The sequence below is a fragment of the Panthera onca genome, chromosome C1 (assembly GCF_046562875.1).
Source record: "Panthera onca isolate mPanOnc1 chromosome C1, mPanOnc1 haplotype 2, whole genome shotgun sequence".
Lineage (NCBI taxonomy): Eukaryota > Metazoa > Chordata > Mammalia > Carnivora > Felidae > Panthera > Panthera onca.
Window position 1 is genome coordinate 183,351,268 of NC_138346.1, and position 17,330 is coordinate 183,368,597.

A 17,330-nucleotide genomic window follows, 5' to 3' on the forward strand; every position below is an offset into this window, starting at 1 on the left:
TGCACCAAGAAGCATAAAATACCTAGGAATAAATCTAACCAAAGATGTAAAAGATCTGTATGCTGAAAATTATAGGGGGCGCCTGGGTGGCGCAGTCGGTTAAGCGTCCGACTTCAGCCAGGTCACGATCTCGCGGTCCGTGAGTTCGAGCCCCGCATCAGGCTCTGGGCTGATGGCTCGGAGCCTGGAGCCTGTTTCCGATTCTGTGTCTCCCTCTCTCTCTGCCCCTCCCCCGTTCATGCTCTGTCTCTCTCTGTCCCAAAAAAAAATAAATAAAAAACGTTGAAAAAAAAAAATTTGAAAATTATAGAAAGCTTATGAAGGAAATTGAAGAAGATATAAAGAAATGGAAAAACATTCCCTGCTCATGGATTGGAAGAATAAATACTGTCAAAATGTCAATACTACCCAAAGCTATCTACACATTCAATGCAATCCCAATCAAAATTGCACCAGCATTCTTCTCGAAACTAGAACAAGCAATTCTAAAATTCATATGGAAACACAAAAGGCCCTGAATAGCCAAAGTAATTTTGAAGAAGAAGACCAAAGCAGGAGGCATCACAATCCCAGACTTTAGCCTCTATTACAAAGCTGTAATCATCAAGACAGCATGGTATTGGCACAAAAACAGACACATAGACCAATGGAATAGAATAGAAACCCCAGAACTAGACCCACAAACGTATGGCCAACTAATCTTTGACAAAACAGGAAAGAACATCCAATGGAAAAAAGACAGTCTCTTTAACAAATGGTGCTGGGAGAACTGGACAGCAACATGCAGAAGGTTGAAACTAGACCACTTTCTCACACCATTCACAAAAATAAACTCAAAACGGATAAAGGACCTGAATGTGAGACAGGAAACCATCAAAACCCTAGAGGAGAAAGCAGGAAAAGACCTCTCTGACCTCAGCCGTAGCAATTTCTTACTTGACACATCCCCAAAGGCAAGGGAATTAAAAGCAAAAATGAATTACTGGGACCTTATGAAGATAAAAAGCTTCTGCACAGCAAAGGAAACAACCAACAAAACTAAAAGGCAACAAACAGAATGGGAAAAGATATTTGCAAATGACATATCGGGCAAAGGGCTAGTATCCAAAATCTATAAAGAGCTCACCAAACTCCACACCCAAAACACAAATAACCCAGTGAAGAAATGAGCAGAAAACATGAATAGACACTTCTCTAAAGAAGACATCCGGATGGCCAACAGGCACATGAAAAGATGCTCAACGTCGCTCCTTATCAGGGAAATACAAATCAAAACCACACTCAGATATCACCTCACGCCAGTCAGAGTGGCCAAAATGAACAAATGAGGAGACTATAGATGCTGGAGAGGATGTGGAGAAACGGGAACCCTCTTGCACTGTTGGTGGGAATGCAAACTGGTGCAGCCACTCTGGAAAACAGTGTGGAGGTTCCTCAGAAAATTAAAAATAGACCTACCCTATGACCCAGCAATAGCACTGCTAGGAATTTACCCACGGGATACAGGAGTACTGATGCATAGGGGCACTTGTACCCCAATGTTTATAGCAGCACTCTCAACAATAGCCAAATTATGGAAAGAGCCTAAATGTCCATCAACTGACGAATGGATAAAGAAATTGTGGTTTATTTACACAATGGAGTACTACATGGCAATGAGAAAGAACAAAATATGGCCCTTTGTAGCAATGTGGATGGAACTGGAGAGTGTGATGCTAAGTGAAATAAGCCATACAGAGAAAGACAGATACCATATGTTTTCACTCTTATGTGGATCCTGAGAAACTTAACAGAAACCCATGGGGGAGGGGAATGAAAAAAAAGAGGTTAGAGTGGGAGAGAGCCAAAGCATAAGAGACTCTTAAAAACTGAGAACAAACTGAGGGTTGATGGGGGGTGGGAGGGAGGGGAGGGTGGGTGGTGGGTACTGAGGAGAGCACCTTTTGGGATGAGCACTGGATGTTGTATGGAAACCAATTTGACAATAAATTTCATATATTGAAAAAAAATCGCTTGGGGTACCATATTAAATTATCTGCTATACCACTCGTAGTTTGTGTCCTCCATTTTGAGAAGCATTGTCTCAGAGTTTGTCGTTTCTCTTCCTAAGTGAAAGCTTCTTGATAAGGCGTGTCATTGTATTTGAGAAAACAACAAAAAGAAAAAAAATCATAACTTTCCTTACAATACCTTTGCTTATTTATTTGAAAATAATTTATTTTGTGCTTCCTGGCACTGAATAGCATAGTTTGAGTACTTTGCCAGGCTTTGAGCATGATAAAAGAACTGTGGAACAGTTAAGTAATGAGTCAAGGCACTGTCTGACTAAAGGCTCACATCTACAGTATCATAATTATGTAGATGGAACTTTATAAAAATTCATTCTAGGTACTAAATTGAAATTATTGACAATGGAGAGTGGGAAATTTTTTATTTTTGACAAGTTTCCAGGTGGTTTTGATGCAGTTCTCTTGGCCATCAATCCAAATTTTGGCATTTGAGAACCACTAGTATGACTATGAATATAATAGCATTTGTATTGGTGGAACTGCCCTTTGTATAGCATTTATATATAGTTGTGCCCTTGTTTAAGGCTGCCACTAGAGGAGTATGGCGTGGCATAATTCACCTGATGCAGACCTGCTCTGTTATGTGGAATATATTCAAACACACACACACACACACACACTCATGTACATGCACATTGATGTGTGTTATATATGTGTATGTGCACACACATGTAAGTCAAAAAGTATAATATTCATTGTTTTGCATGGGGCTCAGGGAAGTCACTTTAGTTGGCCTACTTAAGGGATAAGCCTGTCTTTGTACATTTCCTTCAAGTTATGCTTCACAATTTATAATTATATATTTATTTTCATCTTTATTTGTGTCTTTGTTTAAAATCCGCTTGTTTTACTAATCTCTAAGTTCCAGGATGATAGGGACCTTATTGATCTAGCTTATCGATAATTGCTAGTACCTAGCATATTATCTGATGTATGGTGTGGATTCCTAAAAATGTGTATTGTGTGAGTGGATTATTAACACAAAATAAGCAAACCAAATATATAAAAATACAGAATAAAGAGACAGGGATAAAGTTACAGGTTACCAGTATTTATCCTAAAGTAACTATATGTTGGCTTATAAAGTAAGCTGTATGTTGACTGGTCCATTTAAAGATAGGTGTATATGTTTGCAATCCTCTTTTCCAAATGAATTCTTTGAAAGAACTGAACTTCCACCCATTCTTAATTCTGTCCCACTTTCACCTCTGGATTTTTACTCTTAGGGTTAGAGTAGAAATTGATCATTCATACTACCCTTGTAAGGCAGTGGGTGGTAAGTAAGCTCACAGGATTATTTTTGTATTCAAGGGGTAGATTTTCATAGAAATGTATATATAGTCTTGAGCACTGCTATCTTCTCTATGGAAAGAATAAAGGCTCTTCTTATAGGCACATAGTAGCTGGTTAATAAATATTCAGGTAGTAGAGCACTTGGATTTCTACAAGGAAAAATGTCATAAATGTGGGAGTGCTTGCAAAAAAATTTCTACAAAAATGGAACTTTGCCTAAATTCTGTTGAGAAATATATTTTGCATAGGCAAGAGAAGGAAAGCAATGCGAAAACATCTTGGGATTTGGAATAAGTGCAGTGTCCTGGGAGAAAAGAGGAACTACTAGTCTCGTTTGAGTGGAAGGTGTATACTGAGGGATATTGGCTTTTTAACATCCTTATTTTCTATTTCTCCTACTTTTCTTTATCTTTTAAATCTGCTGCTTCCCTTTTTAATATTTGTAGTTGCTTGGTCATTGTATATTCTTTTGGCCAAACTCAACTCTCTTTACCCTGAATGCATTATAACCAGCTGTTCTCATAAACACTCATGTTCTTTTAGTTTCATGTCTCCTCTGTTCTACCATCATTCCACCTGAATCATTGGCTGCTTCTCTCCCCTATGTGTACTTCCATGTGCCTGTGTATAATAGGCATTCATTTAATACACTGGTTCTCAGTAGACATTGTACCACTCTCAAGGTGGCATTTTAGACATTAACAGGGACTGTTATTACAGTCATTGAGGGGAAGTACTCTTAATATTTAATGATCAGGGACATGAGGTATTCTACCAATAATGGGACCGTTCCAAACAATGAGGAATTCTTATGTCCTACATGGCTTTCAGCTGTTTCACCAACCATAATGGAGGTGAAAAACATGTTCATAATTATTAGAACCAGTCTAACTCTACATAAAACAAGAGTACCTTTACATTGTTTTGAGATATAGCATATATTGTAGGAATACAAATATATTATAAAGATTATACTTTGTTTTGTTAAAAACATATGGTGTAGTATTATACCATGATGAAGTGTACAGCAGCTTATTTATTTTCCTGGTTTTCTTGTATGGAATGGCTTATGATCTTCTTACATTTTATTTATATCTTTTGAAATGTTCATTTATTTTTGAGAGAGAGAGCGTGAGCAGGGTAGGGGCAGAGAGAGAGAGAGAAGGAAACAGAGAATACCAAGCTTGCAGTACAGAGCCCGATGCAGGGCTTGAACTCACCAACTGTGAGATCCTGACCTGAGCCAAAGTCAAGAGTTGGATGCTCAACCGACTGAGCTGCCCAGGCTCCCCATGATCTACTTACATTTTAAAACTTCAAGCTTATTGGGGCGCCTGGGTGGCTCAGTCGGTTGAGTGTCTGACTTCGGCTCAGGTCATGATCTCTCTGGGTTTGTGAGTTCGAGCCCCACGTCAGGCTCTGTGCTGACAGCTCAGAGCCTGGAGCCTCCTTCAGATTCTGTGTCTCCTCCTCTCTGCCCCACTCATGCTCTGTCTCTCTCTATCTCTCAATAATAAATAAATGTTAAAAAGAATTTTTTTTTCAACTTCAAACTTATTTATGTAAGTGAGTGCAAACATCCTTTATATTTTTTAGAATGTCATACTTGGCATTTATGTATTGAAGTGTGTATTTTAAGCCATGTTCCATAGGGGTGCTTGGGAGGCTCCATTGGTTAAGCGCCGGACTTCAGCTCAGGTCATGATCTCACGGTTTGTGAGTTGGATCCCCATGTCAGGCTCTGTGCTGACAGCTCAGAGCCTGGAACCTGCTTCGGATTCTGTGTCTCCCTCTCTCTCTGCCCCTCCCCCACTCTCACTCTGTCTCTCAAAAATAAATAAACATTAAAAAAAATTAAGTCATGTTCCATTAATTTCTCTATACTACAATTAAGACAATTCATTGATTTATTTTTTTGGAAAGTGGGTATGTAAGAAGTTACATTTTTATTTTTTTAATTTTTAAAAATATTTTTAAGTTTAGTTTTATTTATCTTTGAGAGAGAGAGAGAGAGAGCAAGCAGGGGAGGGACAGAGAGAGAGGGCGACAGAATCCCAAGTAGGCTCCACACTGTCTGCACAGAGCCCGATGTGGGGCTTGAACTCACAAACTATGAGATCAGACCTAAGCCAAAATCAAACCAACTGAGCTACCCAGGCACTCCATAAGTTACATTTAAAAAAAAAATTTTTTTTTAAATGTTTATTTCTGAGACAGAGACAGAGCACGAGTGAGGGAGGGGCAGAGAGAGAGGGAGACACAGAATCAGAAGCAGACCCCAGGCTGCACGAGTGAGGGAGGGGCAGAGAGAGAGGGAGACACAGAATCAGAAGCAGACTCCAGGCTCTGAGCTGTCAGCACAGAGCCCAACGCGGGGCTCAAACTCACAAACCGTGAGATCATGACCTGAGCTGAAGTCGGTCGCTCAACCAACTGAGCCACCCAGGTGCCCCTGTAAGTTACATTTTTAATACGTTTCATTTCAGTATATAAAAGAGGGCAATACAAAGTATTCATTTTTAACATGAGGGCTGTCTTAGTTTGGGCTACCGTAATAAATACCATAGACTGGGTGCCTTAAACAACAAAAATTTGTTTTCTCACAGTTCTGGAGGCTGGACAGTAGAAAAGCTCAGGGTGCCAGGCATTCTGGTATCTTGTGAGAGCTCTCTTCCTAGCTTGCAGACAGCTGCTTTTCACTGCATCCTCACATAGCAGAGAGAGTGAGAGTGTGTGCACACGTGAACACAAAGTCTGGGGTCTCCTTATGAGAGCGCCAATCCTTTCAGATTAGAACCTCACCTATGTGACCTGATTGAACCTTACTTAATTCCTTACTTCAAATGCAGTCGCAGTGGGAGAGCTTCGACATAGGAATTTTGGGGAGACACAGTTCTGTCCTTTGCAGGGGCTTTTGGACTAAAGGTTGAAAAATCAATGATGCCATGTATAATCAGTATCTGAATAAATGAATGGCTGTATATCTAATAAGAGAATATTTCTGGAAAGCTTATAGAACCCATTTTACTTGGACCTTTAAAAATACATCCTTTCTAGCTTCAGTTTGGCCTTCAGTGCTGCTTGATCATTTTGTTCTCTTGTTGATTCTATAACATAGTCTAGACTTTCTAAGTTCTACTTCTCATTTTCTATACATGACTTCATATTCTACTTTGTCAGAGAAAATGTCCGTTGTGGATGGAATTTTTCTCAGTTCTCTTCATCTCTACTTCAGTCTTCCTGTTAATCTCCACTTTGTTTTTCCTTCTACTCTCCCTTCTTAATCATGTTAACACCTTTGCATTTATTTTGACCATAAAACACAATAATAAAAAACAACTTAAATTTGTATAATGTGTTCCAATTTTAAAGCTTTTCATATTTATTATATAATTGGATTATATGCAGACTTACAAATTGAACAGGAATTTTTACCCCCGTCTTAAATGACAGAAAACAAATTTTGCAAATCTGAGAAAGAGCTCAGTCTGCATCCCTGTGTCTTTATCATCCTCTCTCCCTCCTTTCACTGTTAGACATTCAAGTGAACATTGCTTCCATTTCTTTATCCATTACTCCTAAACTATTTGGAGACAATGAATTTTATGAGAACTCTCAAAACTGAAGAGTCCTTCTGTTTCTTTTTTTTTTTTTTTTAAATTTTTTTTTTCAACGTTTATTTTTTTATTTTTGGGACAGAGAGAGACAGAGCATGAACGGGGGAGGGACAGAGAGAGAGGGAGACACAGAATCGGAAACAGGCTCCAGGCTCCGAGCCATCAGCCCAGAGCCCGACGCGGGGCTCGAACTCACGGACCGTGAGATCGTGACCTGGCTGAAGTCGGACGCTTAACCGACTGCGCCACCCAGGCGCCCCCTTCTGTTTCTTTAAAAGAGATAGGAAATCACCTTTGTGGCACTGGAGAAGCAGACCTTGCTTTAGGCAAAATTGTGAAATACATGTGGGATATATGTTTGATTTCTGGTAGCCTTAACATCACTTTTAACATCCTCACATGCCTTAGCATTCATTGCCTTTTTACACTGGGTGCCTCTTTCACTTGGCAGAATATGGATTTTATATGTCTTCCTAAACTCGTGAAAGTAAATTTAATGTTTTGATAGCTAGGTGTGTGGTATCTGGTGGATACTTAACTGGTGTTTGAATTTATGAATGAATATCACATCAAAGTCAGAGTTTTCTGCTTAGATTTTTGTATTGCCTATAATCTGGCTGCTCCTACTCCTTGTGTTCCCATTATGTCATCACTGTCTTTCTTATCTAGGTCATGTCTACATTTCTACTTCTGGATTTTAACTCACTCAATGTATTAGGGTAATGCCAGATGTTCTGAAACTTTACTATTACAATGTTTTAACACAACGTAAGTTTTATTTCTCATTAACAGTCCAGTGCATCTGTTTCTTAAAAGCCTGGAAGTGCTCTAAGTCACTTCTTATGTTCCATTGACAAGAACTGGTCACGTGGCCATATCTAGAAGCACAGGGAGGAGAGTGGCTAGTAAGTAGGGATCCTGGGTAGGCAGCCAATTCCCACTAATCTTATGCTTCATAAGAGGGGACACAAATTTTAGTGGACAGCTAACCATATCTGACACAGTCTGCCCCCCTGGCCCCCAAATATCTTTGCATACCTTTCTTCCCTCACATAGAACATAATCATGTCCTCCTCAAGAAAGACCACTCAGAGTTCCCTGCAGTCACTTGAATGTAGCTTGAAGGCCAGGATCTTGGGGTGATGGACAGGCCAGTCCATCAGATGTAGATAGGACTTCTTATGATCCGGTGACCTGTGAATTGGCATGATCTCTCCCCTATCTCACATTCCCACCCTACCTGGATGCCATTTCTAATCTACTTTGTTAGAGCAGGAGCAGGATAGCTGGGGACCTGGGTGCCCTGACTTGAACAAGGGAAAACTAGAGGGTAAAGAGCAGTTCTCAGTCTGCAACAGTGCTGAATCCTGCCAGGTGAGCTTTGTGAATACCCTGCTGCCCTGACAGCAGAGGTATTTCTTTGCATAGACATTGGTGAAATTATGTTGCTTAGAATAGTAACTGTATGACTTAAAATTATAGTGTGAATAGGTGTAAGAAGCTTGAATCTAACTTGGAGGGGACATGGACCTAAATGGAAACCACTATACAAGTCTGGTAATGTTGGTCCGTGTGCTGCTTGCGTGCTTTGTGTCTTGTGCCCCAACCTAGCGGTTGTCTCAAATGGGAGACCTGACAAGTCTGCACTTCTAGGACGATGGAAGGTTTGGAAGCAATCTCTTCTACAGCAGTTTTTTCCCATGGAGAGAACAAGGCAACACTGAAGAAGTTTTCATGATACTTTGACAAGTGACCCACGGCAGAGTTTTTATTATGAGGATTGTGGTGTGATGAGAATTTCAGAGCCTGTTCATCCATGGGCCTAACTCGAGGATGGATTTGGTAGCTCAACATTTTTTCATTTTCCTCTGATCTTCTTCTCACAGACTCACAACAAAAAGTCACAAAGATAGAGATATATTAGTATTGTTGATAAAAAGACACACATCCACCGGGATACAAATTTTCCAATCCGATCATATAATGACAAGATTAGTAAAGGGTTCTGCATCCTAGGAGATGAAGTAACTAAGCACTTGGGAAGTTTAACAAAAGGAAATCAGAGCCCAGACTCCACCAAAGTTCATTCACCTTACTACTGCAGTCAGAGACTCACAGTAGGGAAGCTCACGAAGTCTCAGAAGAGTACAGTTTCTAAGTTGAAGGTTTTAGCTGTGGCAGCATGTGGGTGTCTATTTATATCTTAGTAGACTGTTAGGATTGTCAACTGCCAACTCACCAAAACCACCAGAATAACTAAATAATCTGTTGATATCAAGCAGAGCTGAGTTTCTGACATAATGCTTTAAGGTAGCGCCACCACTTGGACAGTCTGAGTAGTGTCTCTGAAAGGAAAAGGTTAGGGGCAGATATGTATAGGGTTTTGGGGTCTGAGCTCCAGTGTTTTAAGGTAGGGCTTTTAATGAGGGAATCTAATTGGCAAAGTTTGTGATATAAAAGTTTGGGATTAATGAACACAAAGATTGCGTTCTTAAAGCGAGTCTTGATAAGTAAACACTTGATTTGATAAGGAAGGATTTGTCCAGTTGAGTGATCTTTTCTTCCGAGAAGGGAATTATTTGCCCAGATTAAGAATCTGTTGTTTCAAGAAGGGAGCTGATTGATGATTGAGCAGACCGTTTGTTCAGGTAAATGATTTATGGGAATGTCCTGAAGCAAATGATGGTATTTACTGGTTTGTAGCATTGTTTTCTTGGGCAAGAATTTCCTTGAACTCATGGTAAAGTCACATTGAGGTAGGTGGGTCTCAGTTCTTAGATCTGATATTTAAGCCATGTGAATGCAGGTGGTCTCAGTTCTCACGTGTCTCAGTAAAGATATGTATGCTTTTCCATTAATCTGTTACACATAGTTAGATTTATTCCTAGAAACCTTATAGTTTTGGTTCCTACTGTAAATAGGAATGTAATGTAAACTACATTTTTTGTGTGTTTTACTGATATATAGGTTTGAAGCTGATTTTGTATAACATTTTTGTCATAGATATTCTTGAATTTTTTAATAGAAGAAACTATCATTTGCAAAATGAATTTTATTTATGCCATTCGAAATATTTCTTTGTCTTAACTTTCTAATATCTTCAGTACAGTGTGAATAAAAGTGGTGATGGGGATGTGGCAGGGACAGTTACTGCTTATTGGCTGTTCGTATCCTCTTCCAGCTTTTCAAGCCCTTTTGCAGTTATTTAGGACCTACTCTAGCCGATGGGCTATGAATGAAAATTATGTGGATCCCTTCCAGGGTGAAGCATAGGTGAATTGATCTGAACCCTCTCTTGTTTCAGTGACAATGAGGCCTCACGTTCTAGATCATACAGCTGTAAGTTGCTCAGTGTGTCTCATCAAAACAGTCCTTAGACAGTTTTTGTGAAGTGTAATTTTTCTTGCTAATAACCTCTGTTACCATAAAGCACGGGGAAAAATGAACCTTTATTATGTTAAACCACTGATTTTCAAATTTAATTTGCTACCGCAGCATAGCCTAATACAGTGTTTTTTTGTCTTGATCCTGTCTTTGATAGATAGGATCATGTCTGAGGTTTCACACCTATGAATGTTATTTGCAGTAGATTTTTGTTAAATATCCTTTTGCAAGTTAACTAAGTTCCTTTTGAGATTTCTTGTTTGCAAAGAATATTTTTTAATTATGAATGGATGTTGAATATTATCAAACGGATTTTTTTCAGCATCTATTGATTTGATACTGATTTTTTTCGTAGTGAATTAATAGATTTTCTAATGCTCACCTATCTTTGTATTCTTTGAATAAACCCAACTTGGTCATGTTATATATATATTTTTAACATTACTGAATTTAATTTGTTAATATTTTAGTTAACACTTTTCCCACATATGGTTTCTAGTGAGGGTGGTCTGTAATTACCCTTCTACTTTCCATGAGTGGTTTGGTAGCATTGTTATGATCACATCATAAAATTAATTGGGTATGCTTTCTTTCTTCTTTGAGAACAGTTTGTCAGTTTGTTCCTGAGGTCTGTAGTTTGGGTTGTTAGTAAATCAGATTGTGAGACCATCTTCTGTGAGACTTTCCTTTCAGGCATCCTGGGAGGCTTGGGCTCTGGAGTTTTCCACTTGAGAGATCTGCCATAGATCTCTCATGTGTCATTAGCCTGAGACCCCCTCACTTAATAGCTGTTTAACTTTGCTTCAGTTGCCTCTCCTATGAAGTGGACAGAATCAAAATATTTCATAAGGTTGTTGTGGCGATTAAACAAGTTATTTATATAAATGCATAGAACAGTGGTCTAAGAAGGGAACCCTCCATACACACACGTACACACAAGGATTGATCTATTTAGGAATTACTTATCATTTTCATTGCATTATTTTGGAATTTCTTGAATTCTCTCCAGTATAAAGAAAGTACATCTTTCTAAAACCAATCCAGATAGCTGAGCATATGGATTTTTAAACTGGGTAAGATAGGAATTGATTATTCACTTGAAATAGGATTCACTAAGGAATGTTCTTGGCAAAACTGAGAAATTGCTTCTCTCTCTTTTGAATGAGAACCATACTTTCTTCTTATCATCCTAAAAGTAGTACCTATACTGCACTTTCCCCCTACAATCCTTAGTCTGAACTACTTCCCAGCTAATTCCATTAGAATTATTTGTATTTGTTTCTTAAATTTTATGCTCCATGACAAAGAAGAAGTTTTAGAGCATGGTGTTTATACCAGGCATTAAGTCAGTTCAACAGATACTTGTTGGATAAGTGACTTCCTGTTTCCCATTATACTCAGTAGTTAATTATTCCTTCTATTAATTGGACCTTGAAGTTCCCATAAAATTTTATGGCCATAGATATGACTTATCAGCTTATCATGTAAACAACTTTTCAGGAATCTTATTTCATAAGTATGGTATAACCAAACCATTATATATCACAAATTTGAGAAGTGTGTCATTTGTATAATTGCATATATGGAATTACAATGAATTTTGTGTATGAAACTTTTCTACCTGTAACAGTTTTAGAGTGGTTTAAAAATACTAGATTTTTTATCTCGATACATTTTAACATTTGTAATATTGGAATTGTTACATAGTGAAGATCTTAGAACAGACATTTAAAGATTTCCATAAATGTAAAAAGAAAAAGAAAAAAAGTCTTTTTGCTGAAATATGAAGATTACTGTAAACAGAGGAAATAACTATTATTCTTCATAAACTAAGCCCTCTGCTTTGTGTTTTCACAATTTTACCACATTTTTGTGGCAAATCTGCAAGGTTATTTCCCCAGTTTGTATATAAGGAAACTAAAGCTTGGAAAGAAATGACCCGCTCAGGGTCACATAATTGGTAGGGATTTGAACCCAGGTCTTTGGACTGTAAGCCAGTGTTCTTGAAGAATTGTCCAAGAGATGGAACTCTTCTGTAATGAGCCAAAGAGATAATATTCCATGTGGTTTTGAAGTAAATAAGTAACCTATGGAAAACTCACAAGAGCTATGGAAATGTCTTAAGCTAAGGCTTAAGATTGAAAGTTTGAAATGGATTCTTATCCAAGACTTACTCCCTCATTATACCTTTAGTCCCTCATGCAGATATAAAACTTTACCAAACAAATATTTGCTGTAATTCCATGGAAAGAATATATCCTAGCTGTGGTCCCATGGCACACTTATTATATATCTATTCAGTTCTAATTTCCTTCCTCATTATTTTATCATTACTTGTTTTTTCATGTCTGCCCTCATGGATTATAACTTCTTTGAGGTCTTCTGTTACATTTATTTGTGATTGTTGTCTCCTCCCTTGTTTAGTACTTGATACATAGAATATGCTTTAAAAATGTTGAATAGTATTGAGTTACAGCACTTAAGTTTCTCTACAATGTGCTCCTTTCCACCTCTAAGATACTGTCTCTCCTATTAGTTTCCTATAGAGATAGCCAAGTTATTGTCGTCTGTGGTCCTCTTTCCTTGTGCCTTTTCCCCCATTCTGACTGCGCTTTCTCCTTTTCTCTACTAATGGCCTTGATTCCAGTCCCACCTTCTCCATGAGACTTCCACCATTTAGACCAAAATCTTTGAATATCCTTCTGTATTGTCATTATGATGTATTTGATGCAGGTTATCTTGTCAGTTATCTTTGTGTTTATGCACCATCTCATCTGGATTGTAAGTTCAAACCCCTATACCTTTCTAGATATGAGTATTAGCTAACATGTGGTGCAAGAGATTGTCAGTGAATATTCTTATAAATAGAGGAACATGGCTGTGTTTAAAATATTGCTGACTAGTTTGGGGAGAAAATTTAGTAAAAAAAAAGGGGGGGGGAAAGAAAAATGAAGTGGTCTGCTAACCAACATGACTCAGTTGGCATTGAAGTTAATGAAGAGAAAATAATCTGTACCATAAGCCAAGAGACTCATATTTGAATAGAATTCTAGAAACAGCATTACAGCACTTTTTTTCTTTCCTATCAGTCTCTTCACATATATGCTTAACATTTGTTGACTATGGACATCTTTGATCTTGTTTTTGACATTCACTGTGCTTTTACTTTATGTGAACAACTAACATTGAAATAATTTCCAATTTTTATTCAACCTAGATCATATATTTCTTGGTCAGTTATTTGGGACTGTAACTGAGCCGTTTGAACCATGTGCTATTTGGTTCTGGGATGAAAGCTTGGTTCTCTTAGCTGATTGCTGAGTCACCATATGTTGCTCTAATTCTGGAAAGCAGTGAAAATTGTGGTAGTGTTGAAGCAAAAAGTTGTGTTGGACTGGTGTTTTAATAATAAATGACTTATATTTATTGTATAACTAATTCACACACCTAGATGTTCTATAACATACTTTAAATTATGGAAAATCTATTAAGATAGTGATTATTAACTTTACTTTACATATGAGGGAAAGAAGTCTGAGAAAGATAAGGTATCTTTCTTAAAGGCCAAATATTTACCAAATAGTACTGCTAGAACATTTGCTCATAAAGGCGGGGACTTAGCTGTGTTCACTGTTGTAGTCCCAACACTTAAAATAATGACTGGAGATTAAATGTTTATTAAATGAGTGCAATTTCTCTCTCTCATTCTCTCTTGAACTCAACTCCAGATTATCACTCCCATCACTCCATCAGTGCTACTCTTGTTGATGTTACTGATGACTCTCCAATTGCTAAAATCCAAAGTTCCATTCTCAGTCTTTTCCAATTTGATTTATCAGCATATTTAACTTAGTTACTCACCTTACTTGAAATGCATTCTTCACCTGACCACACATTCTCCTGTTTCTTCCCCTTCTTCCCTGCCCACTCCTCAGTCTGATGTTTCCTTGCTATCTTCTCAGCCTTTCAGTAGTGGAGTATTCCCCAGGGCTCTGTCTTCAGATGTATTCTTCTTTCTACTTATGCTCACTTCCTTGGTGATATCACCTAGTGCCCTATTGTTAAATACGATTTATATCTTTATCCTGGACTCTTCTCCTGAATTCTACTCTCATATGTTGGGTGATTAATAAATTAATAGGTATAAGCAGCTCAACATGTGCAGAAACAGGCTCCTAATATTTACTCTTCTATCCTTCCAGTTGGAAGGGTGTAACTAAATCATATAAACCCAATTCTTCTGGTTGATTAGACCAAAAAACTGGTGTTATCTTTGATATCCAGTCCATTAGCGAATCCTGTTGGCCCTATCTTTTAAATGCCTTTTCAGTCTGATCACTTTTCACCTCCATTGATATCATTCTTATTCAAGCCAGCATCTGTTTCCATATTTTGTTATAATCATTTCCTAGCTGATTTCCCTGTCTCTGCCCTTGGCCCACTCTATAGACAGTTCTTAACAAAGTAGCCAGTGAGATCTTGTTTAAAAAAAAAAAAGTTACAGCATAGAATCCTAAATCCTTAAAACTACCTTTTTGACCTCATTACCTACTATTTAGTTCAGCCCTATTGGTTTCCTTGCTATTTCTTTTTTTTTTAATTCTTTAAGTGTTTTTTTTTTTTTTTTTTTTTTTTTTTTATTTTTTGAGTGAGAGAGAGACAGTACAAGCAGGGGAGGGACAGAGAGAGAGGGAGACATAGAATTCGAAGACAGGCTCCAGGCTCCAGGCTCTGAGCTGTCAGCACAGAGCCCAACGCGGGGCTCAAACTCATGAATTGTGAGATCATGACCTGAGCCGAAGTTGGATGCTTAACTACCTGAGCCACCCAGTTGCCCCTTCCTTGCTATTTCTAATACATCAGGCATGCTTTCCACCCCATCCCACAGGATCTTTGTGTTTATTTTTCTCTCCTTCTGGAATGATCTTCCCACAGATGTCCCCATGACTTAGGTCTTATGGTCTTTAGTAAGATCTTCAGGCCTTTACTCCTTAGGTCTTTACTAAGATATTCTCTTTCTCTGTGAGGTCCCCCTTGATTATCTTATTTCAAATTGCAGCTCCTGGGATGCCTGGGTGGCTCAATAGGTTAAGTGTCTGATTCTTGATTTTGGCTCAGGTCATGATCTCACGTTCATTTCATGAAATCGAGCCCTTTTTCGTTCTCCAGACTGGCAATGTGGAACCTGCTGGGATTCTCTCTTTCCCTCTTTTTCTGTCCCTCCCCTGCTCTCTCTCATGCTCTCTCTCTCTCAAATAAATAAAAAAAATAAAGTGAAATGAAATGAAATAAAATAAAATTGCATCTCCTTCCCTATATACCCCTCCCACACCACCCATCAGTACCTCTTATCTCCTTTCCTGCTTTATTTTCTTCTTACGATATTCACCATCCTTTAACATACTATGTATTTTACCTATTTATCTTAGGGTGTGTGTTTAAAACTCCCTCTCCATAGTAGTATGTAAACTTTACTAGAATATAAGTTCCTCATATAAAGGTAGTTATATAATGTTTTTATCCTGATTCATTCATTTGTCTGCCCTCAGAACAAATGAATCAATGAATGAGTATTAGGGTAGAATTCTGTTCTGATTGGCCTGATAGCTAAACTAGGCTGTCATTAGTTTCTGTGTATTGTCCTTTGTTTTATATATATACCCCTACCTTTACCCTACCACTACTCAAAAGCCTTTGGAATTGATAATTGTAAATTTTAGACGTGGAATGAACAATCTAGATGTATTTAATTTTTTTTTTGATGTTTATATATTTTTGAGAAAGACAGAGCATGAGTGGGAGAGGGGCAGAAAGAGAGGGAGACACAGAATCTGAAGCAGGCTCCAGGCTCTGAGCTGTCACAGAGCCTGATGCGGGACTTGAACTCACAGACCGTGAGATGCGAGATCATGACCTGAGTCGAAGTCAGGCACTTAACTGACTGAGCCACCCAGGTGCCCCTAATATTTATTCTTAAGGTGGTAACGATTACTGCTACATTCTAAAATTTACCTTCATATATGGCTGTGGCATTATACGTGTTTGGTTTTTTTTTTTTTTAACTCTTATAAATGTTCTAAGGTGGTGTGTATATGTGTGTGTGTATGTAATAAATGTATAGCACATTTATTATGTGTATACAAATATAATTTTTTAAACAGGTTATCAGGACACCCCATGGGAGAGACTACGATGACTCCTTGGAAAGGTGTGATGAGTATTTAAGCTCAAGGTCATGTAGCAAGCCCCAGAATTCAGCAAGGACCCTACTAGTCCATTCAGCACCCTCAACAATGCCGAAGCATTCTCCAAGTCCTGTGCTTAATCGAGCTTCTCTCAGGGAAAGGTAATACTTAGTCTTTCCTACTGTACTGATTTTTTGAATAATCATCATTAGAAAAGAGAAGGCAGAAATAATGTATGTGAACTGATTATTTCTACAAGTATAATTTGATTTTAAAAGGCTTACTTGTTTTTGTTTAGAATATAGTACATATTACATAGCATTAGATATTTCTCCCAAGCCCAGTCCTCTTGAAGTGAGTTATTAACTATTAATGGGTTTATTAATTAGGATCACTTTAACCCAAATTCAATACTATGGTTTTTAAAAGTGAAAAATAGTGCATGATGGTTTATTTTCAATAGATCCATAGGGATTTAACATCATAGGCATGGCTTATGTATAAAAATAGCATAGGTTATACTTTCCTTTTAGTGATAATGATGCTGCTATATATTGTTGGTATATGGTATTTATTTTCCTCAAATAACCTCTCCCCAACTTCCAAAGAGAATTTTAATCATGTAAAATTCTATCCCTCCCTCTAAAAAAGCTTTGGCAACTGAAGTTAGATACTTGTTATAATTTGAATGTGAAAGAAATAATTCCTCTTTATCTGTTTTTGTTGTTGTTGAATTCAAATTGGAAATTCGTTGCCTCACGCACTAATAGTAACATAGAAAA

At 37.9% G+C, this 17,330-nt stretch overlaps 1 protein-coding gene across 1 annotated transcript in view; it reads left to right on the forward strand.

Moving 5' to 3' along the window:
* Window positions 1–17,330, forward strand: part of SPATA6 (spermatogenesis associated 6) — a 148,140-nt gene that overhangs the window by 83,300 nt on the left and 47,510 nt on the right. Inside the window, 1 exon segment of the mRNA XM_060624031.2 lies at window positions 16,525–16,709. Coding sequence (XP_060480014.2) covers window positions 16,525–16,709 — 185 coding nt within the window.